The sequence below is a fragment of the Rhamphochromis longiceps genome, linkage group LG1 (assembly GCF_057381845.1).
Source record: "Rhamphochromis longiceps isolate RC_006_pf linkage group LG1, R_longiceps_female_GT1.1, whole genome shotgun sequence".
Taxonomy (NCBI): Eukaryota; Metazoa; Chordata; class Actinopteri; order Cichliformes; family Cichlidae; genus Rhamphochromis; species Rhamphochromis longiceps.
In genome coordinates, this window is record NC_140557.1 from 32645001 (window position 1) to 32670696 (window position 25696).

Sequence of the window (25696 nt, forward strand, 5' to 3'; positions counted from 1 at the left end):
ACACACACAACCAAAGTCTAATAATGGATGGAAGCAAAAAGCATTTATCAAAATAAGGGATGCTTCATTGGGAAAGACTCTGATATGTTTCCTAGCTCATTAACTGCCACAAAACACAGAAGATGACGATGGCACACTGCTCTATTCACAAAGCCCCGTAGAATTAATTACATGAGGCCATTCACCTTGAAATCCTTCATTACAGGAAATCCTCCCAAATCCAGCATATTATATCTTATCTGCATATGTGAGGTTTGGGTTACTCAGTGCTTCCATTAATCCAAATGTAACAATGAAAGGTAATTCGAATGATAACAGGGCGGAAATATGGAAGTGTAACAACATCCGTCATCCAAATAATGACACCATAAATTTGACAGAATGGGAAAAAGGTGACAAATTCGTTCTGGTGAGGAAAAGATGTGCAATGGATTAAATCACATCTCTAATGTTACGTGTCAGACTCCTTTACCGAATGGTCTTAACCTTGACACTGACTCAAGTTTCGTAAGCTATCAGATGTTTCCCCTGAAGATATTACTGTCTGTTTGTGGGAAGGTTGCATGACATTTTTCCAATGAAATGGATAAAAAGCAAATAAATAAATAAATACATTTCTAGCTATATATAACATACAACTGAAGCTTTTTGGTATTGGTGAAGTTAACCCACTGTTATATGACACACCATGACAATAATGAGAATTTAATGATTGTATTTTCAGTGTTTTTGAAAATCAACAATAAAAAAAAATCTTATTAAATTCAATTTAATACCATAAAGGTTTATTTACAGTGGGGCAAAAAAGTATTTAGTCAGCCACTGATTGTGCGAGTTCCCCCACTTAAAATGATGACAGGGGTCAGTAATTTGCACCAGAGGTACACTTCAACTGTGAGAGACAGAATGTGAAAAAAAAATCCATGAATTCACATGGTAGGATTTGTAAAGAATTTATTCATAAATCAGGGTGGAAAATAAGTATTTGGTCACCTCAAACAAGGAAAATCTCTGGCTCTCACAGACCTGTAACGTCTTCTGTAAGAAGCTTTTCTGTCCCCCACTCGTTACCTGTATGAATGGCACCTGTTTGAACTCATCATCTGTATAAAAGACACCTGTCCACAGCCTCAAACAGTCAGACTCCAAACTCCGCCATGGCCAAGACCAAAGAGCTTTCGAAGGACACCAGGAAAAGTATTGTAGACCTGCACCAGACTGGGAAGAGTGAATCTACAATAGGCAAGCAGCTTGGTGTGAAAAAATCAACTGTGGGAGCAATCATCAGAAAATGGAAGACCTACAAGACCACTGATAATCTCCCTCGATCTGGGGCTCCACGCAAGATCTCATCCCGTGGGGTCAAAATGATCATGAGAACGGTGAGCAAAGATCCCAGAACCACACGGGGGGACCTGGTGAATGACCTGCAGAGAGCTGGGACCAAAGTAACAAAGGTCACCATCAGTAACACACTACAACGGCAGGGAATCAAATCCCACAGTGCCAGACGTGTTCCGCTGCTGAAGCCAGTGCATGTCCAGGCCCGTCTGAAGTTTGCCAGAGAGCACATGGATGATACAGCAGAGGATTGGGAGAATGTCATGTGGTCAGATGAAACCAAAGTAGAACTTTTTGGTATAAACTCAACTCGTCGTGTTTGGAGGAAGACGAATACTGAGTTGCATCCCAAGAACACCATACCTACTGTGAAGCATGGGGGTGGAAACATCATGCTATGGAGCTGTTTTTCTGCCAAGGGGACAGGACGACTGATCCGTGTTAAGGACAGAATGAATGGGGCCATGTATCATGAGATTTTGAGCCAAAACCTCCTTCCATCAGTGAGAACTTTGAAGATGAAACGGGGCTGGGTCTTCCAACATGACAATGATCCAAAACACACCGCCCGGGCAACAAAGGAGTGGCTCCGTAAGAAGCATTTGAAAGTCCTGGAGTGGCCTAGCCAGTCTCCAGACCTCAACCCCATAGAAAATCTGTGGCGGGAGTTGAAAGTCCGTGTTGCTCGGCGACAGCCCCAAAATATCACTGCTCTCGAGAAGATCTGCATGGAGGAATGGGCCAAAATACCAGCTACTGTGTGTGCAAAGCTGGTAAAGACCTATAGTAAACGTTTGACCTCTGTTATTGCCAGCAAAGGTTATGTTACAAAGTATTGAGTTGTATTTTTTTTATTGACCAAATACTTATTTTCCACCCTGGTTTACGAATAAATTCTTTACAAATCCTACCATGTGGATTCATGGATTTTTTTTTCACATTCTGTCTCTCACAGTTGAAGTGTACCTCTGGTGCAAATTACTGACCTCTGTCATCATTTTAGGTGGGGGAACTTGCACAATCGGTGGCTGACTAAATACGTTTTTGCCCCACTGTATATAGTGCAAAATCACAACAAAAGTCATCTCAAGGCACTTTATATTGTAAGGCAAAGCTCACACAGTCCCCTGTGAACAAGTACTTGGTGACAGTGGGGAGGAAAAATGCCCTTTTAACATGAGGAAACTTCTGACAGAACCAGGCGCAGGGAAAGGAAGTCATCAGCTGTGACTGTTTGTGGGTGACATACTGTGGAAGTCTAGTGTTGGTACATGGTCACCTGATCCAGCTCCAACTATAAGCTTTATCAAAAAGTATCGTTTTAGGATTAATATTAAAAGAAGAGAGGATGTCTGTCTCCCAAATCCAAACTGGGAGTTTGTTCCACTTTTACATATTCTACAAACCACAAGTAAGCATGCAGTCTGAGGTCAAAGTGCTGTGTTGGGTGATATAGAACTACGAAGTCTTTAAAATTAGGAGCTGATTATTCAAGATGTTGTATGTGAGAAGAAGGATTTTAAATGTGATTAGCTTACAATTAAATACAGTAAAGTCAGATTTACTGAAACTATTCTAAATCAATTTAGTGCAAATGATAACACATCAATGAACTGTTTTTTAATGAAGCTCAGGCAAATTGAGTAACACAGCCAAGAGTCTTATTAGCCCTATTAACCCTCATAATATTGAATGGAGTTGTCTGCTCCTTGTGCCCAGATGGAAGAAATGAGTTTGGATTAACTGATCAACTGACTTGGCAGCACTCTCACATACTCTGACAATTATATTTGTTATTTCATAGGAGAATAATATTAAATATAAAGCCTGGTGTCGCCTCAATATTTAAGAAATGCATATGATGGCAATATTATCTAATACAGTGCAGGAAGCCTCAAAACCACAATTCCAAAATCCAAAAAATTAAGAAAAAAAAGCCTATATTTGTTGAGAAAAGTATGTTCCCCAAAGCTAAAGCTGAAAAAGTCCATCAATCATTCTCTGATCAGAGGATTAATAAGCTACTGCTTTGATGAATTATTACTAATTTTCCTTACAAAAATGTAAACCTGGCACTAGCCTCACCACTCGGTACTGCTAGGTTTTCATGTTATGCCACAACTCAAAATGCCAAAAAGAAGTATTAGTTTTAGCCGTAAACCACACACGTCTTCTCAACTCAAGATTCGATACAAGTCTTTAGTCAAGAAAAACGAAAAGTATTTTGTTCTAAATCAAGGGCTTTCCTTTTACACTAACAGCAGAAAATACATGGCTGACCACTTTGTTAGGTACATTTGTTTAACTACTGATTAGATATTTGGTAAAGCAAATATCCAATCACTGAATCACATGACAGTAATTCAGTTGATTAAGGCACCTACAGACATGGTAAAGAAGATGTAATGATGTTCAAACTGAGAATGGGAATGTAGAAAAGTGATTTACTGTAAGTGACAATGTCTATCTGGCCATGGTGTGGCCAGATAGACTGGTCTTATTGGTCTGGAATATTTTTTTTTAGAAACTGCTGATGTACTGGCATTTTCCCACACAGCCATCTCTAGGGTTTTACAGAGAGTCTACTGAGAGCAACAGCTCTCATATTTAAGACGTCAGAGGAAAATGACAAAATTGCTTTTAAGCTGAAAGAAAAATAACAATAACTCTAGTTATGACTCATTATAACCAACATATGAAGAAGAGCATTTCTGAATGCACAACACATCAAACTCTGAAGAAGGTAGGCTATGGCAGCAGAAGACCACACTGGGTGAAACTCATGTCAGCTAAGAACAAGAAGGTACGGCTAATAATTCACAAGGGCTCACCAAACTTGAACTACAGAAGATGCTACAACCTACCTAAATATTGCTGCTGACCAGTTATATCCCTTTATCTTCTTAGCCATCTTCTGATGGCTAATTCCAGCAACATAACCATGACACAAATTCATGACATGGATGTGGAGTCAATAACTCTGCAGGAACTTTGTGCTGCTGTCAGTCATGGACCAATTGCTGAATTTATGCCACAAATAATTAAAACAGTTCTGAAGGTAAAAGAGTGGCCAATGGAGTGTTTTTTTAAATAGATATTTTTTTCTTTTCTCTTTTCTCATTCCTTTCTTTCCTTTCTTAATATAATACTTAGCTTGTTGATGATTATTAACGAATATATAAGTACAAAATCACAAAATTTACAGTAGGGAAGGATCATGTACATATGCATGCAAGATCATGCATCTCACTAAAACCCCTGTGGTGCTGTTAACATGTAATTTGAAGTCTTTTTGGCTCAGTGGTTTTCACAGCAGCACATGGATTAAGAGCATACTGTAGCTCTTGCTATGCGAGGTGGAGGATCAGCCTCACAAAAAAATATGTACAAGTTAAATCAGCTTTGTAAAAACGATTACCACACCAAATGAAATGTATTCCAATATACAATACAGTAATTCCCAAGACTCCCAGTTCTCAAGATGAGAACAAAAATCACACAAAAAGTCATGCTCCTACTTGCTCACACAAAATCCCAAAATGTATCATGTGAAAACAAATGGAATTTGTTCCTAGAAAGTTTATCTGAGACCAGCTGAAAAAAGGCCTAATCTCGCTTCTTGGACATTGCTTCAAAGAATTGATTTAAGATTCAAAGATGCTATCACAAGCTATCACAGCAAGGAAAGAAAATGAGAAAAAAAAATCTCTGACTCAGTGCTTTGAAAAAAAGAAAAAACCTTAACTTGTCATGGTCCTGGGTCTTTTGACCCAGCGTTTTAAGTTTGAGTTTATTTTGTTCATTAGGTTATCTAAGTTCATTTGGTTATTAGACTCCTTGTGTTTTCTTCCCCTGTATTTAAGCTTCCCCTCACCCTTCGTGTTTCATGCTGCGTGTCTTATGTTATCAAGTTTGTATTATTATGCCTAAGTGTTTCTAGTTATTATTTTCCCCTCGTGTTTCCAACCATGTTAAATCTCCCCTGCTCTTCATGCGTTTCATGTCTGTGTCTTACATTGTCAAGTTCTGGTTGTCGTGTCTAAGTCTGCATGTTTCCTGTTTTATTTTGAAAAGGGGTCTTTTGTTCTGTGCTCATGCGGTTAGTTTTACTCTTGCCTGTGCATCATTATGTTTATCCTAGTCAGCTGTTTCCTCATGTGTCTCCACTTCCCTTAATCACCTGCTGTGTATTTAAGTCCTCTATTTTCAGTGTGTGACTGTCAGGTCGTCTGTTGTCCACGCCATGTTTCCGATGCCATGCCATGCTTCCAAGTTTCTTGTCTAGGTTTTTCTTATTGTTTGTTTAGATTCCCCAGTTTAGGTTTGTGTTAATTTTACTTCAGTTTGCCTTGCCCTTTGTTTGTACCTTTTCTACCAGCCATATTAAACGGCTCGCCTTTTGTTAACATTTCAAGTTCTGTTCCCTGTTCCTTGGAGTCTGCGTTTTGGGTCCTTTTCTCAATTCATACAGTCTGCCCTCGCCAGACTGTGACATAACTAAAAAGGTCTTTGAAGATAAAACCATCATTTCTAGAGACAAATTACATAATGTTGTTCAGTGTTTATTGAATGTTTTGATGTTTTGGGTGGGTATTCAGATTCATGTTTTGCATAAAACACTGTAAAAGGCAATAATTATTACAAATAATCAATAATAGAATAATGATTCTCTATAGAAAAAAAACCAAACATTCAGTATTATTCAAAAGTCTTGAACCACACATCAGTTTAATTGAAGTGGTCTTTGTCAATAGTCCTTCATCCTTTTTGAAGGTCTTTCAAAGTTCTTCTTTGGACAAGTCCTTGTAGCTGACCATTTTTTGAAGAATGTATCTGTTGTTTGTTAAGCCACTTAACACTGACCTACGAACCCATGAACCCATTCAAGCAAAAAAAGACACTTCAAGCTTTAGACACTTTGTTACTAGCAGCCTAGTAAGAAAGTCACATTAAGACCAAAGACAACATAGTATTGAATACATGAATCAGTACTTTTACACTAACAAGGTAAATTCCTAGAGCTATCAGCTGAAAACTTGGTAAACGTATCTTTGCATGATATGCACTGAACCTTCAAGAAAATCTGAGGAAACTGGTCAAAGGAAGATGCGGGAAGCTTAAAAACTGATCTACGGCAGACGCTCAGTATCTAAAAGTCATGTGCTTAAGAAATACAGAAAAATGCTTCAAAGACTTGACACAGGACATGAGAGATGTATCTGGCCCTTCAGTTGGTCCATGTACTGTTCATTGAAGCCTAATCAGACGTTGCCTCAGTGAAAGAGTGGCTGACAAGAAGCCATTCATAAGGAAGAAAAACAGGGAGGAAAGGCTGAGATTTGCCAGATCACATAAGAACTGGACAGAAAATCAATGGCAACTAATCTTATAGAGTGATGAATCATTGTCAATATGCATAAAGGAGGATAAATGAGAAGTATAGCAGTGAGTGTCTACAGCCATTTATGAAACAGGATGAAGACTCTCTCAAGATTTGGGACTGTGTTTTGGTTAGTGGTGTTGGGGACCTTGTCAAATATAAATTATGACCCCAAAAACCATTGGGTTTTGATCCAGCATGCAGTACCATCTATTGGGAGCAGCTTAATTTTTCAGCGTGACAATGATCCCAAGAAAGCCACCAATGCAATAAAGGCATACTTGGATAGAAAAACACACAATTAACCACTATCAGTCATGGATTGGCCTCCCGCAGAGCCTGGCCCTCAACATAACTAAAGCAGCGTAGGGCCATTTTGACAGAGAACAGAACAAAAGGCAGACAACATCCAAAGAAGGGATTTAAATGTCCTTCAAGAAATCTGGAGAACTCTTTCTGAAGACTACATAAAGTCAGACTGTTGAGGGATAAAGGTGATTACATCAAATATTGTCTTTGACAGTAGAATCTTCAAAACTCAGTTTTTGTCAAATGTACTGTATTACCATGTATCCCTGCTCACGCATCTTAATCAACTGATGTTCCTATTTCCCATTTTTCTAGGAAAATATGGTCATAAGAGCCTTAAGTAATGGCTCAAGAATATTGCCCTGCACTGTATATCAGAATCTAAACTCTCTAAAGATACATTATGTTTGAGGAGGCGTAACTTTCTTGCCACTAGAAAAAAAACTTTTAATGATGTTGTTCGCAATTACCTGTGGCAATTTGTTTTGTAGCTTTAGAGTCTATCACTTTCTTTCACTTCACAATCATTACAGTGTGATTGCAGGCTCACTCTATAACCCTTTAAACATAAATAACTTTCTGGAAGAAGGCACATGGAACAATGTTCTTCTCTCTGATTTACTCCTCCATTTAAAGTCTCCCAAAGGAATTGAAGACAATGACCTCCATCTACCTGTGGTCAAGAAAAGTCTAGTAGCGATTTGTTCCCTAAAGATCTCAAAGCCTCCCAGCCTTGATAACAGATCTTCAGAAAAAAAATCCAGCTGGCAGAGACTGGAACTTGGAATTAAAAAGGATTGAGGATGGGATATTATGGTATATTAACTACAAGCACATAATTTATCACCATTTTGATGACTGCCTTTGGTGTTGCATGAAAATTCTGGCTCAGTATAGCGAGTGACCCACAACTTCAATCAGTATCTCTTCATTGCATTTGTACTCTGTCCAACACTTCCCTGAAGTGTTATAATCAGACAGGCTGCATAGTCAAATGTGCCATCAAACAACTCAGAGTTTGAATATGTGATGATGGCTTGGATCAGCTTAAATGGTGAAATGTCAGGGATCTTTAGCTGGAAGATTTGTAGAAGGAAAAGCGCCTGTAATGTTAAACATCAATTTTCTACATCTCACTAGGGACTTGAGAATAACCTTAGTTTTGGGGCTGACTTCGAGGTCAATGAAAAGCTCTTCAGCACGTAACATTGTGCAGTATGATCTTTTAGTCGGTTACGGCTGATGGTGTTCAAGACATATGTGTTCTGTCCCCCCAAACAACTCTGTTAAGCTGTGTCAGCTTATTCTGTGTTAACCACATTGCAGGATCAGAATTTAATAATTCACACTCTCAAGTGACTTCATTCAGTCGGTCAAAAAATAATAACACAGTTGTGGTGACAGAACTGAGGCATGGGAAAGGCAAGTGCTTCCTGCTAAGCTATACTGTTCTAACATTTGTTTGACTAAATCCACTCTGTTATCAAGTATACTGACTATTCAATCTGACAGCCTTGCAAATAAAACACAATTTTCAAGAAGGTGTTAATGTTCAGTGTTTGCTGAATTTAAGCAATGTTGGACAGATTGATACAAGTTTGGAGGAAGCATATTGCAGTGCTATGGAGCTTTGACCTATTATACAGACAGCTGCTTCCCTTGTGAAATAGAAACATTAAGATTAGAAACATTTATGTAGAAAAAGTAATTACGTTTTTTAAGGGTAGAGATTCTAAATTTGGTAGACTAATTCTTCTCAGTTTCCATACTCATACCTTCCAGGGTGGATAGCTGCCCTGCCATTTTTACCTGAAATTGCTCTGTCACTCAAAAAGCTTCATAAAATCATCTACAGCACTGATCAAACAAGTCTCATGCTGCCTTTAGGGAGGTTTAGCCTAGGGTCTCTTTCTCAAGAAAGCCTCCATCCCCACACAGAGTCAAGCTGTCATGTCAGTGCACTAAGGTAGTAAAAATCTCAAGTCATCCTACATACTGTAGCCTGACTATAGGAAAAGCATGGAATCACCAGCTCTACAACTGCATAACTATGAACCCCATAATTACACAATACCAGCTGCACTGACTCGAGCATGTCAACAGGATGCCTGTAGGATTCGCTGCCTTGTAAGATCCTGCATGGCTAGATTACAGCGTGTACTGGCCATCAGGAAGGCAAAAGTGACAGTTCAAAGCTCAGCTCAAGGGCTCACTATGGATGTGGACCTGATGGACACTGCTGACTGTAAAAAAAAACTGAAAGCAGAGCTGAAGAAGAGGAAAAGTGACAGCAAAAATGACACAGACCAAATGCACTCAAAGCTACTCTCACCACAACCTGAGTTTCTCAGATTGCACTGCACAGCCATCAAAAAGCTTGCACTTAGAGACAAGTTGTTCTGAGATTCACTGGACTGCCAAAACAAAGATTTTGTGCTTGCACGCGCTTGCGTGTGTGTCTGGGTATGTTTATGTGAGGGAGTGGGAGAGACAGCGAGAGGGAGACAAAAATGGATCATTTCTAACCTTTAACTGGACCTTTATAAATCTTTCACCACACACAGGTCGCATCAAGAGTTTTCTTATTACAGCAGCAACTAATGAACTAAATGATAAGCTAAGCCATAGATAAAACACAAACAAACAAACAAACGTATTTTTTTCTAATATATATTAATATCTTAATACTTTGCATTGAATTAAAAGCAATCACATTGCATTTCTCAGTTATAGCACTGTTTATGCTTTGTTAAGACTACTTGCTCGCACTATGTCTGCATTATGTTACAAACTGCACTCTTTTCATGAACAATAGACAATTAAATAGCTGGACCTGAATATTAACTATGCACGAGGTGAAACAGAATGCACTAATTGAAAATTCTTACCTCCTCAGCATAGGCATCACAAAGTTTGTTCCCCGAGAGCAGCTTGTTTTTCAAGCTCTTGTTCTGAAAAAAAGAAAACACAAAAGAGGTAATGACATTTGCATCTGCCCTGTAGCCTGCACTGCATGTTGCTTTAGCATTTTTGGTGCTGTATAAAAAGCACTATTGACTCAGTGGGCATCAGTTTCTCCAGCTGGGCAATTGACTATATAGGAGCCCTCGCAGCAAGTGCTTGGTTGCCTCTTGATTTCAGACTTAAAAGCAGTCAGGAGTGGCCTGTCTGACGATCTGAGAGCGCACTCTGGCTCGCAGGCCTCTTAAAGGTCAAAAACGTAGCTCAGGGCAAGACCCCCACTGAACTTTAAGCATGATCAGTAAAGTCTTAAAATCATTTGAATGGTAGTAGGTGGAGAGATGCTAAAGTTTGGGTCATGAGCTGTTGGCGCCAGTTAACATCTAAATCTGGAGACAAGTGAATGATTCTGTCCAAACACACAACACCTGTAACATCAACTTAGGTTTGATGTATTAAAACCAAATCTATAGATTATTAACAAACGTACATTCAATTAAATGTAAATTTAAAGAAAAGAAAAGAAAAAAACATAACGCTTAATTGGACAACTTCTGCAAAGTGCAAGGGCAGCAGAAATTATGCAATGTGCTTTGTCTTGTCTTGCAAATTCAATTTCTTCATTTACAAAACATGGTTGAATCCAAATAGCAATTAAAAAACATTTATAGTAAAACCCATAAGGTTTGTGGTTTGCTGTACCCAAGAGCTTTTTCTGTGAACTGAATCTGAATAAAACTATAGATGTATTTATGTATACACTATACTTCTATAGGTGTTCTGGGAATTTTTTTACAACATACTTGAGCAAGGAGATTTCAAGAGAATCAGATTCTTTATACAGAAACATTTATTGCAGCCAGCTTTGAAATAAGGAGAACAAAACTATGACTTTTGTTGAGAGTGTTGTCATCCAGTGCCGATGCCGGCTTTTTTTTCCCTCTCAGAGGGCGTATTCATACTGATCATACACATTTATAAAGTCTTCATGCCTGATCATATATTCAAACAAGGTTAACACAGCTCCTTTGCCGTAAGTATTGAGGAGGAGTAGGAATGCTATGTATGCCGAGCCTGTCTATTCTCGCATAATTATAAAATTAGAGGAGAGAGTCTCCACTCAAGCCTTAGGGCCTTAATCATTATATTCTTTCGAGAAATTCCACTCTCAATGACCTTTGAGACCTTTCCGAATGGAGAGTTTCACTTTAGTCAGAAAAATCCTTACAATATGTTTAAAAGGAAGTCTGCACTGACACAGTCAGGGGAGATGTAAAGACAGACGGGAATATGGCTGGAAAGCAATAACAGCATTTGATAAGAAGGGAATTTCTCTTTTTTAATTGGCACTGATCTGGTAATAAGATCGGTCCTAAACCAGCTTAATGCTTAACCCAAAGTAACCATCAAGTTTTCCAGATGACCCAGTCGTCCAGCATCTGCAGATAGGAGAAAGTTTAGACTGTCTCTAATGTGATTATAAACCAGACTGTCCGCAAAATGTACTGCGAAAAGCTACTTGGTAAACCCAGTATATTTATAAGAGTTATATTTATAAGTGTATACAAGCAATTGGTTTGTAGAAAGGGAAGACTCCAGCTTCAGCTTGTTTTGGGGATTTATTTTCCAGTGGTTACATTTTTACCATTAACTTCTGTGCAATAATGCAGCATTTAAATAACTAGCTAAAAGAGAGAATAATCAAGTGAGCGGACCACAAAGCCTTGAAATATTCAGATGTCACCTCATTGAGTTGACCACGAACTCCATGAATTGACCACATGAATGTGAGGACATGTATCTGACAGCTAAAGCTTGGCCTAGAGTGGGTCATGCAACAGAACAAAGATCCTAATCACAGCAGCAAATCGACAACAGAATGGGTGAAAAAAAAGAATCAAAGTGTTGCAATGACCCAGTCAAAGTAAGACCTTGACATGTAAATGAAATGTTGTGGCAAGAAGAAGAGTCGTCCAAATTTCTTCCACAATAATGAGACAGAATAATGAAGTTGTACAAATAATGATTACTTAAAGTTATCGCTAACTACTGATAAATTAAGTTATTGCTGCTAAGGATGGTTCTGTAAGGTACTGAATCATGGAGTGTACTTAGCTTTTCACAGGACTGTTTTGCCCTCTTATATAAAATGATATATACTTTATTTATTTCAAAGGTTAGAGCAGCCAAGCTAACACAGCTTAAAAGAATAAATACTATATTAGAAATGTAAATAAATACACAAAATAAGGAGCACAATAAATTAAGACATAAGAAAAAGTGTAAAAAATAAGTGAATATGGATATTTTTGAATGACACAGGTAAGACTGTCTGTATCAGTCCTTGTTGGAAGGAAGACAAAAAAGGATGTTAGACTGTCCAGATCCATTTCTGATCCAGTGCCACTCATAACATTCACTTGACCTCTGCATCAGTTGACTGAGTAATCCAAACAGTGCGCCGATCCAAACTGAATTAAAAGGGAATCCAAACAGCAAAAAGAACGATGGAAGAAAATTTCTTCTGCAAGTATGGACACATTTAGCAGCTAGCAGCCCACTACACGGCCACAGCACCCTTTTTCTGACATGCCAGGGATTACACCACTTTTCAGTCACATCTATCACAACCACATTTCTTCTTACCTCTCAGATTAACGTCCCTGTTTGCAATCCCTGTCCTGAAGCTATACAGTCACACTGTGGTTTTGGAAAGTGAGTCTCGATGAAACACATCAAAATAGGCTCACTGTGTTCCCTCTGGACTCAGAACTGCCAGCACGATCAGCTGGTGAAAATTCAAGAGTATAATACAAACAAGCCAAAAACCAAAAAACCAAAAACAAAACATGGGTAGACATGCTAAAATTGGAAAGACCAAAAAATAACCATGAAAAAATGACTTTACCCCGAGATAATCATTAAAGTGAACCATAATGGAAATTACTGTGAAAGGCTGTAACTTACCACAGTGCCAGGAATAAAAGCAAAAATATATATAACATTGTAAAACATAGTTATAGAAGTGTGTGGTTATTTTTTCTCATTTCTTTAGTACCAACAGAGCTGTGGGCATTGTTTTGTTGATCTCACTGCAGCACCATAAAATGTTCAAAAGTGTCGAGAGTCGAGTAAATGTATCGTTCTAATGAGAACATCATTGTGGAATTTGTTTGGATGGAAACTTCTATATAACACCGACTGGGGATGTTAACCAGCAGTCAGATTTGCAAGTAAGTAAGTTATGGGTTTAAAAAGTGACCTTTGGGGTAAACATACGTATGTATTATAACCATTTAGTGTCCGGTGCCCATATAGAAACACACAGAGCTGTCAGCATGTAGATTCTGAATATTGCTTCTACCTGAAGAAATATCAGTGTCAAATTAGTCTAATGTCAGCCCCAAGCAGAAATTGCCCTTTGACATTACATATAATTATGTGAATGCATCTATTGTCATGAAGTTCAGTTCCTGCAGGTGGGACACATGTATCACCAATAAAACTTTAATCTGCAACTTAAAGCTTTAAAGTCTGAACCATAAAATTGCCCAAAAATTCAAACTGCTTTTAGAACCTTCTGACAAAAATGTTGTGACATCCAAGTATTTTAATTTTTTTTTAATGTATTTCTTGAAAATGTGTCATGTCATGCATCAACTATGATATGCTAGGCCTTAAATATTACTAAAAATCACATACGCAGGGCATCAATAATTATCTGGCCCAATATTTTCACAGTCAAACTACAGATCACTGTGTACCTCACTTTTTTTTTTTTTACATAAATAATATTGGATAAAATAATTCCCTAACATGGTGCTGTATTCAGTTTGAAATTGAACATGCAGTACATTCTGGACTTTCCTTTTATTTATTTTTTATTTATTTTTAACACCCACACCTGCACAATGTGCTACACACTCCAGTGCAGACATAAGATGCACTCTTAGCTGAGGTAATGAGTTGTTTTGTGACTCGGTGAAGCAAAGCTGACCGAATATCATTTCCACACAGTGGCACTTCCTTTCACCACTACAGAAGGACCACCTTTTGAGGACATGTAGAACTGGCAGCCATTATAAAATGTGACGTAGTTAAGCCCCAGGACACACTCAGAGAGAAAATAAGATTCTCTGGAGCTTATACTGTATGTCACAGTGCATTAGACGAAATGAAATGCACCATGCTGCACATGGCATAACGTGTTATTCCCGCAGTATTGTCAATCATGTTGTTAATATTTTAATTTAGAAAAATGCAACAGCATCCGAATAAGTGTATTGCTCCTTGACTAAACGAGCACATTATGTTTCAGAATTTGCTGTCAAGTTTAGTGCTTTATTATTGCAAATAATTGTATAGTCAGTGATAAAATGCAATGCATACAGTAGTATAGGCTATCACAGCAACCTAAAGGACTTTAGCACACAAACACACACATAAAATAAATTCCCATTATTCAAGTCAAAGTTATTTTCGCACATTATAAAGTGCTGATATGCTCACGGGCACTAAGTGCTGATATTTACTGTCCATCTAGGTCAACTTTCATACTACTCAACAGCCATCAGTGCAGCATCCTTTTAGCCTCAGTGCGAAGCATCAGAAACCAAGTCTTCCGGAAACACATTTTGTATTTCATCTCAGTCGAGTTGTTCCCAAATTGACACTATGGAGTGTGAATGCAGTGTGCATAATAAACTGGCATATTTCATATTTATGTATCAAACACTTCCAAGCGGTGCATTCCACCCAGCCCTGCAAAGTTTAAATAAACTAGGAAAAGTGCATTGCATTTAGGGCTGACATTTTTATTTCAAACTGGCCGTGGCGTGCACATTGCTTGACACCACTTACAAGTGCGGCGCTGTTGTCATAACACATTTCAGCTTAAAAGGTCAATAAGATTCATTGTTAATGGCAAAAACAACCCAAAAGGACAAGATGATTCTGTGGCATCAGTGTTTTAACAGGTTACATGTCATGAAAATATGCCTTCATTATTTATGTTGATTACCGTGCCTGTAGAAAACAAAAATGCATTCACTGGCTCTGTCCAACTATTAGTTATGCACACTCTATCCTGTAGAGGTTCATGGTAGCTGGAGCTTATTTCAACAAGATGTGAGGTATGCCCTAGATACTGCAGATAGTCAGTCACTAAGATGAAGAGACGGACATCCATTAACCTCCTGAGACCCAAACTCTTCCACAGCATGCATTTTTAATTTCTCTTTGATATTTGGGCATATTGGGGCCCAATGAATGTAAAAACAAAGAATTAACAGATTTTTTTTTACCCAATTTTTGTTTCTAAGAAAAATGAGAGCCACAAATGAGGATATTCGTTTAAAATTTTGATAGAACAGTGGTAGTATAATGTCCTCATAAGTGGATATCAGACCCTTGTAGAGCAAATTTGACACACTAATGGCCATCTATAATTACAGATTAAGCTGTCTTTGTAAGAAGGTGGAGCACATGATGAATAAACAAGCTCCACTCAAAAAGTGACCCACAACCCTATTCTGGTGGCGACATCACCAGAATACGGTTTTCTTAAATATACCTAATCTCACTTAAATGTTGTCATGAAGTTTTAAGAATAACAACTGCTACACTTTATAAATAATAACTATATGTATTATGTTTAATGTTAGCACTTACACTTACTTGGCTGGACAAAATAATCGCAACCTTGTTGTTGTGTTGACCTTCCTGTAAAGTCACCAGTCTCCTATTATCTTAAGAGAACATATGAACATTTGGATTTGAAGTTAAGGAACTTGCTATTGTACATCTTAAGGAATTATACTTTTTTTGAAGTCCACTACTTTAATTATAGATCATTTAAAGCTTTCTGATTAAGTGAACAACAAAGTCCTTTGATAAGCAAAGTTATTATTGGTTCCCCCTGCCTTTGGTTGGCTCCCATAGCATAAAATTCAATGATGATTTCTTGTTGTTTTTTTTCTTTCAAAATAATAAACAAAAACAAACTGATAAAATTGTATATTTTTATTGTAAGGTTGTAATTATATATAAAAGGCCTATAAACACCAGTTGTTTAAAGTCCATAATTAACGCACGACACAAAGACAGACAAAGACATTTTTTTGCAACTTTTCAACTGTATGTTTTGCCACATTCTACAATATGTTGTCTTTTTCTCAACAACTGTAATTTTTCTTCCTGGATTTCAGCTTCTTGTAAGTTAAAGAATGCATGCATATTATAAAATGAAAACTTCAGTTTATTTGACAGCCTCTGTCATATATTAATGAACGGATTCCACACATAATGTAGCCAATTCCAATCACTGTCAGTACAGAGCAGTAATCTATGAAAAGAAAAACTCACAATGGAAGAAAATTAAGGTGGGGCCTGCACAGGAAGCCGTGTTGCTGTCAAAACATCCATTATAAATTACAGGCATTAGCAAAGCAAATATTTGCTGCTGATAAGCTATTAAATATAACATAGCCCCCTGATATCTTATACCGGCATGCTTGACAGCTTGAGTTGAACTTGTCTTGGCAGATCCTTAAGGACTCTTGAGGGGGTATTATGCATAAGCGAACAGACTGCTTTCTTGTCACTGGCCTATTGTTTTGCTGTACAATCATAAGCATGCAATACATAATCTGTGCATTAAGAACAGGGCAGTCAAGGGATTTTGTTTTCCCCGTAGCTGTCTGCCATTTTAATTAACTTGGTGGACACAAGTGGTGACCCCCCACAAGAGGTCAAGAAATAGAAAACAAGGACAGAAGCAAACTACAAGAAAAAATTATAAATACTTAAAGCTTGTGTTTATGAGCTATCAATCATTTTAGATTAGATAAGATTTAATTTACGTTGATGCGAATATTGTCCATATATTCATCTGAGCTGAACACAAGCTTCATTTCAGTGCTTCTTTATAGATATTGCCTCTCTGCATTTCTCATCAAATAGCTGTTGAGACGTGCCGTACGATGCCTGACAAGGCTTCAGGCTATTCGAAGAAAGGAGATAAGATGAACTCTATTGATCCTCTCGGGGAAATTGGGAAGGCTGGGTGTTTCAAAAAAGAGCTGAAATATTCCATGTGATGTGGCCTGAATTACCACTGGCATAATAATAAAGCTGCAGTTCCTCCCTGAACACTAATACGTTCTTGTCATTTGATTCACTGTCATTCCTTGTATTTTTTTCAAGCGGAATCAAAAATGACTCGAGCAATCTGATGAATTAGATTGGGATTTAAGATAGTGAGCCATCTGTAATGTAGAAAGTGATTAGAGATGAATTCAAGTACCTCAGCTCTAAGATATGAATAATGACCAGACAAATGGATGTAACTTCCAAGCTGATCAGCTTAAAGCTGAAAAGGCACAACAGTCCAAAAGCATTCTGGCAGAAACAGTTCTAAGTGATCTAAGTTTACTTTATGTGACATTACCCATCATCAATTAAATTATTAGCTCTGGAGGGAGAGTAGCTGGGATAGGCTCCAGCCTCTGGCAGCTCTGAGCTGGATAAGTGGAAGAGGATGGATGCATGGATGGATGGATGGATTTGTAGTCTGTGCAGAGTGAGCACTGTAAACACAAATGGCTCAACAGCCGGGCTCAACTTTTTTTTTTTTCTCTTTAAAGTTTAAAACTCTCAATAACAAAATATAAGAAAAGAACACATATTGAATGATTCCAACACCTATGCTAATAATATTCAAGATCAATATAACCTTAACTGGCTACACAAACACATGATGACACAAGGATTATGGCAAGGCAATTAAACCCACCCAGCTAGGGTTAGTGAAAGTGAATTAGGTCAATTGTCAATTGGGTTAGCCATAATCCTACGTTATCTATTGGATTTTGCTTGGGTAAGACACTACCTTTAGTATGTAAGTGTAGGAAAAATATTTCTGAAATGGTTAAAAGTGTTAACTACTTGTTCCAAGAAATGACACGCAGTTCATTCACAGTTCGCTTGCCATGTAATATTGTCATATGCCAAACTTTGTATACTGAATTGTTATGACACTAGGGAACATTTAGGACTTTTGGATAACAACAGATTTTTAGCAATAAGGCTGTCAGTGAGGTGAAAATGAGGTACTGTGTTTAATTGGATCCAATCAGAGAAAAAAAGTGAGCATATGACACTGCATGAAGATTAACGGCTAGATGTAATGATGTATGAAGTGACATTTTACAGTGGTAGAAAACTTCCCTGACTCCTGCCAGTTTGCGTTTGGCTATGAGGCTGCCATTGTGCACCGCATGGAGAGTAAACAAATTCACTGTACTTTTGTATTACATTGCTAAAGATGTGACTTTTCTGTAGCTGTAGTCAGTGTGATTGTAAATCACACTGAGAACTTGTTTATGAGTTACATTAAACACCTGCAAGGATAAATAAAGGAGTCCTCAAGAACAGACTCAACAAAATCTTGAGAAGTTGTCAGTTTGCTGCCTACAACTATCATCAGCTAGAACTGTTTAGTATGACAGGCATTTGTTTGTTATTACACTGTGTTGCACGCATACAGTTTAAATTATCAACATGCATATAAGGAAATTTTAAATATGGGGAATAAGAGGAGACTATACACTAGATTGAGAGCAGTGAGCAAAACAGGTACAAAGAGATTTTCATAAAAAAAAAACCCAGGAAAATAATATTTTGTTTGGGTTTTTTTCCCCAAAGAAGGCCCTTTTGAGATTTAACACAGCCTATCCCCTTAGTTAATGTCAGACCATCAGATTTTTTTCTTAAATAAGCTAGAACTGGTAAAAATAAAAGGCAACATTAGAGCAGCAGGAACAAAACACTACAAGTAAATAAACATGCACACTGAGGCAAGTAAATGCCAGCAAACGCTGGTTCGGACCATCCCCGCCCGTTTTCTATCCAATTTTTTTCTCGTTTCTTCAATAGTGTTTACTCTCTCTGCGAGGAACATGAATAGTGACTGAAAAAATACTCTTCTGTTCCTGAAATTGCCTGATATAAACAGAAATAAAAAGTAATGGATAAATTGGATATGTGATTACAGTTGTTTATTCTGACAGACAGACATGGGCATAATATCTATTCTCATGTGTTGGATGATACACTCCAGTCAATAGATACATGTGAGCCTTATCAAAAATAATTATCTCCTTATTTAGAAAAAAAAGCAAACATTTTGATTTAAGTATGTGTATTCCTGCAAAATATTGATTAATGCCTCTGTACTGTAAGTTCTACCAAGAACTTAACTTTAATTCACACACATTGGTCATTAAGGTGGTAAATTTACACCGCTTAATTAAGGGATGCTTTGATGGCAAAGCAAGGCAAAACGTTTCCATGTTGAGTACAGTGGAAAGCACCGCCAAATATCGGAGTTGAAGAAAGATGCGATGAAGAAGGTGCCTAAGAAGTTCAACGAGCTGTCCATACCTGAAGCCTTGGAAACTGCCAAGCAAAGACTCACAACGTTGACCGTATACAAGCGGTATACGGTCAAGCGGTCTGGTATACCGCTTGAAGCGGTATACCAGACAGATAGGAGCCAGGAGAATAAACTATCTGTACTCAACTGTAATGAAGAGAGGGAAGCTAGTCAGAACTGAGGGCATCAAACTACCAGAAGCCAACATCGCAGAGGAGCAAGAGAAGGAGCAATCATGGAAGGACAGGCCCCTGCACGGTATGTACCACCAGCAGATAGTGGAAGTGGCTGAGATCCAGAAATCCTATCAGTGTCTGGACAAAGCTGGACTGAAAGACAGCACGGAGGCACTAATCATGGCAGCACAGAAACAAGCTCTAAGTTTGAGATCCATAGAGGCTGGGGTCTATTACACCTGCCAACACCCCAGATGCGGCTATGTAAAGATGCCCCTGAGACAATCCAGCACATAACAGCAGGGTGCATGACGCTAGCAGGCAAGGCATACATGGAACGCCATAACAAAGTGGCCAGTATAGTGTACAGGAACATCTGTGCTGAATATGGCCTGGAAATCCTGAGGTCAAAATGGAAGATGCCTCCCAGGGTGGTTGAGAATGACCAAGCTAAGATCCTGTGGGACTTCCAGATACAGACGGACAAACTGGTGGTGGCTAACCAACCGGACATAGTGATGGTAGTCAAGCAGAGGAAGACGGCTATAGGGATAGATGTAGATTTATACTGAATTACAGTAACATCAGGAAGAAAAAACATGAGAAGCTGGGGAAGTACCAAGGGTTGAGAGAAGAACTCAAGAAGATGTGGAGGGTGAAGGTAACAGTGGTCCCCATGGTAATCGGAGCACTCGGGGCAGTAATCCCCATGCTAGGTGAGTGGCTCTTGCAGATCTCCGAGATCTCAGATTGCAGTCCAAGGAACAGCGGGTACTGTGGAGGACCTTCAAGCTCCCAGGCCTCTGGTAGAGGACCCGAGCTTGAAGAACACACCATCTGATCGGGGGAGTTCTTTTGTATATATGTATGATCACAATCTTTTTACTGTTCAGTAAAGAAATGTAGCTAAAATTAAAACTACAAGGCCTCCTGGAGACCAGCTTCTTTTCAAAAATAATGATATAGAAATATTTAAACTCCTTTTCAATATTTTCCTTCAGAATAAGCCTCTATGTTTTCACTATTCTCTGATGTCTTGACACTGTCCCATGGTGTCAAGACATTTTGAAATTGAAAGTCGTGTGAAGTCACAGTGTTTGTTAAAACAGCCTCTAGCTACAATAAAATAAGGGAGAAAAAAAGTAATTTTCTGAACATCGCAAATAAATATCTGCAGTCACAGCCTTCATCAGTCGTGAAGTACTTGGATGTATTTCTGTAAAAAATAAATAAATAAAAAATAGACCATCCACTTTATAGTGTCACAGCTGAATACCACAGAAAACCGGTCACTTGTCTGGAAGCCGAGGGCCAGAAATCAATATCCATGACGGGGTATGAGGAATAAAGCAACGCTGCTAAGTGACAGCATGGCACCAGCCCTGTGCACACTTGCAGCCTCTCTTGAACAAGTTTCTTTCATCTGAGTTTCGTGCCAGTGTCCACGAAGCCACACGTAGCAAAATTTTTGTATTAAGTGCAAAACAATGTGGAGAGTGACACAAATATGATCGCACTTGTAACAGAACGTCTAAGGCTTATGCATAAATGCAGGAGATGCCGGCAGGTGGTTGAGTTACCCAGACATACATCCCACACACTCCAAACGAGGAAGTATGATTTTTCACTTCAAGCTGACGCAAAGCTCAGCCAGAAGTAACACTTTGATGGCAAGGGTAACTTTGTGGCTGATTGTTACTCTGCTTCCTCTGTGGAGCAGAGAGTTGCAATGATTCATTCATTCCCATCAGTTTTCTGATGACTTATGTAATGCAAACATATATATTTTAGCTTAGAGATATCACAGTTGCCACTAAATCAGCTGCTACGGCAGTGTCTAACTTTGGGGTGTAATTGCTCTCAAAAATTATTCACAAAATCCACTTTTGTTTACTTGTTTTTAAAATAGAGATGATGAAGGAAAATGAGGAAATAAATACTTTTTACCCAATGCATGATCTCCTGGTCTGGATAGGATCCTATTGTTATGTATTTGGATTTTTTTTACCTGAATAATCTTTAAACATTATAGTTTTTTAAGTGTCCAACAAGCATACGCAACATGATCACATAGTTAATTATTTCACATACATACATTAGTAATGTAAATGTTTTAGGCCAGGAAGCTATTTTTCAATCTATATTTTACACACATAATGTTCACATTAATGCACAGTATCTATTATATCTATTATAATACATCAGTATTTTACCACAAAGGTTTACATACAAGTACTGTCCTTGTAGTTCATAGCCTACAAGTTTATACTGTTAACTGATAATCATGTGACAAGGCACCAGATGCTGTGTTACAGAGTAAATAATGTAATGAGCAATGCATTAACCAGCGAGTTAAAAAAAAACAACCCCAAACATAATTCATTGCTTGTAAAAACATAAGATAAGCAGATTCGTCTGCTTTCATTTGAGTAACTACCTGGAGTGGCTACAGACATGCACAGCTCAAACAGTCTGCACTTAGGAATTGTTTTCTTTAAAAATACAATGCAATGTTTCTGACTAAATGTTAATTACTCACGCAATCACAAAACCTGGAACGTTTCAAATATCCTGATATTTACTTTTAGTTACACTGTTCTTAAATTACACTGTATAACTATATGGAAACTGAGTGCTTTCCATCTGTGTATCCTTCATATTTAGGTTTTAGGACATTTTGGGTACTGATCCTGAGTGTTCACATCACTCTACATTTTGGAACAATCAGTGCTTCTAAATGTGGAGATAGTTTGGACATACACAATTCATTATGAGCAGAATAACCCTCTTCTATGCAGTCCTGTAATAGATTACACACTTGTGATTTCCAGGCCATGCTTTCAAACTAATTGCACAATCTCAGGCTATAAGAAATAATATATTGAGATTCTGAAAGTAATACATATAACCTGTAAATAAAACAGAATTGCTGTACTGGCTATTTCACAGACGGTAACTGCAATTTGTCTTTTTGCATATTACAGCACTTCAGCAGTGTTGGGAAGAAATGCAGATTTAATACAAACCGCCCTCTGGGTCCCAGATGGAACACGCCCTTGTGTTAGCATGAGACACTAAACCCACACACTGTATTTTCTGGTTTACCTGCCACTCCAGATTTCATTACAGACAAGCAATGCAGAATTACTGTACCTCATGATTTGCATATTTTCTAAATAGTGTTTTTCTCCTCACAGACTCAGCTAGATTAGTTCATTGTGTTGATGTACAAATACGCTGTCTACGGAAGACAGCCTTCGTACAGGCGCTAAATAAGACTTCACTGTCTTTGCAGTTTCTCCAGGTGTTAGTTATCAGTTTCTAAATAAACAACAACAACAACAAAGTATTAGGAGAGTGAGTGTCATATATTTCATAATGTTACTCATTCTGACATCATCGAATGCATATGACTGATAATAAACAACAACAACGACAGTGAAAGAAAGCATCTTTAGCACAGCAGCCTCTGCTATATGTGTACCATGTGCAGCCTACATTGTCCACAAAAATACCACTGCAAGTATTGTCAATACTGCTGACTGCATCAAAATCCCATATACTTTCATTCTTGGCCTTTATTTGAATACCTTGTCTCATTTTTCTTGCCTTATACATACACATCTCAAAACATACCCTGCTTAACACAGGATGCAGTTGAATTTATTAATATTAATATTTTTATTAATTAATTTTCCATGATCCTACCAAAGGTGAAATAAATAAACAGACAAACCTATGCCAGATAATTTTTGCTCTCTGCAGAAAGCCTTATCAAAACAAACCGATGATGTTAACCTAAAGAGGCAGTACCACTGCAGACACTGGCTTGTGATGCACTTAGGGCTGGACAGCACTGCTAAAATCATATCTTGATACGCATTCTTACAAGAAATCATTATAAACCTTAATAGTATTTAATTTTACATTAAATTTTTTTTTCTGGAATTTATTTACTCTTATGCCAGGAACAGTTATATAAACTCTAACATCTATTTGGCTTATTTTTCCTGAATGCTTTAGACACCAACTGAGAGGAAGCGACAGTCTGTTAACCCACCTGCTCACCCTGAGTCACATTCTATTGAACTCCAGGCAGTCCAATGAACTGAACTGTGTGTGTAGTTTATGGCAAAACCAGAGATTCAATGACAAGCCTCCTGGGTTTTCCTCTGATCTCAGTGGAGGAAGAATCAATGCTTCGAGTGGAGAGTGCCAAGGTCAGAGCTGTTTTGGTAGTGGACATTGTGTGAAATGGGCATGGCATCATAACATAAAAGCACTTAATCTCTGCATGAAAAGTGAGGGAAATTCAAAATGATTATGTGAAAGAGAAACAAGAAACAGGCCTGGCACTGAAACGATTAACTTCATCTGCCTGTGTTTTATTTTTGTCTTTATATTTTGCTGAAGTTTGAACCCGTAATCAAAAATACATTTTCAAATTTAAAGCCTTATTTATTTGATTCATCTTAAAGGCAACAGGCAACTAAAACTGTGAGTTTGTTCCTCAATATGTGCTAATTGTGTGGGTGGTCTTATATCAACTCTTAGAAATGTCATCAATGGCTGCTGATTACTCATACAGTATGTTGTTTTTGCTGCTTTCATTTTGTAATTGTCATCGTTATTTCCTAGTTTGCACGACTTTTAAACTCTTTTGTAGGGATCCAAAGAGTAACATCTGCTCTCCCACGGTGACCAATTTATGTGTTTTGAGTAATTTGCATCTAAAAAGGTCACGACATCTGGACTATCATAGAAAAGTCTGACTAAAATATGACAGTTGTTACTTTGTGGTTTGAACAATAAATGATGTATCTACATGCACTGTGCCTATGGAAAATATGACATTTATCGTCATATGTTTATATATAAATAAACAAAACTAGATGTGTCTTGCTTGTATCATTACTGTGATATATCTATGCTGGGGGGAGAAAGTAAACAGAATGTGTTATGTCAAGTCACAACACAGTAATTATTTTTCCTCCTATGGGGTTTGAATATTCATTTTTTAAGTAGATAATATATGAAATCGTTGATTTTTATGGACTTCTTCTTCTTAATGTATGTAAGTGATCACATGTGTGAAATGAACTCTGATGAAGCCTCATCAATACAAGCAAGGTTGCTTAAGAATGTTCTTAATTTACTTTATATTCACTTGACTCACTTGAAAGCATGATAATAGTAACTTCTGATGAATTCACTATCACTTTCTGCTGACGAGGAAGAAGTGAGTTTGTGCCATCAATCTAAAGAGAAAGAAAAAACGGCATGTTTTGCTAGAGCACAGTATAAAACCTCTGTTAGTTCTGCAGTTTCATCTGCTTTGTCTTTGTCCTCCTCAACACATAATGATGCAGTTTCCCTTATCCGCCTACTTCAGTTTCTTGTCACTCCTTTTTTTTTTTAAGGCTATCATAGAGAGATCCAGTAAATGCCCCGATGCATTATTTTTTTCTTCTGCCATTTAGCTGGTGAAATTACATCGGGAAGACATGAAAGGAAGAAGACAATGTCAGGAAGCCATTTTAAACTAGAGAAAAATATCAGCATCAGCGGCAAGGAGCTGAATGTGTGGCTGTCTATTACAATGCTCTGTGAGAACCTGATGAATCCCAGCAGGATCCAAGTCAGCCTGCAAATCACTCTCCCTCAAAATAGTCATAATAAGCTCTGAAAGCAAATCATTGATAATGACTTCACAGTGAATTGCAGCCATAAAGCTTCCCCTCTGACACCACAACACAATTCACAGTGATATGCAACATAAAACAGATTTTAAAACCCAATACTGTTGTAAACAAAGGATATAAATGGATTTACAGATGTTCCCTTCAGCTTTGTTAGGAATTTTTATATACTTTGGCCTCAGAATGCAGAAAATTGGTGTAAAATAGTACTCACACCAGACAGTTCATTAGGTATGCTTGTTCAAGTGCTTGTTAACACAACTAATCAGCTGATCACATGTCAGCAAATCAGTGTATGACATTCAGAAAATTTGCTGAAGTTCAAACTGAGCATGAGAATGTGGAAGAAAGGTGATTTGAGCAATTTTAAATGTGGCATTGTTATTAGTCTCTCACA

General features: G+C 37.9%; 1 protein-coding gene across 2 annotated transcripts in view; it reads right to left on the reverse strand.

Moving 5' to 3' along the window:
* luzp2 (leucine zipper protein 2) overlaps positions 1-25696 on the reverse strand; it is a 160732-nt gene that overhangs the window by 30320 nt on the left and 104716 nt on the right. For both annotated transcript variants that reach the window (XM_085411989.1, XM_085411980.1), the window contains exon 6: positions 9919-9981. In XM_085411989.1, coding sequence (XP_085268115.1) covers positions 9919-9981 — 63 coding nt within the window. The remainder of the gene's footprint in view (positions 1-9918; positions 9982-25696) is intronic.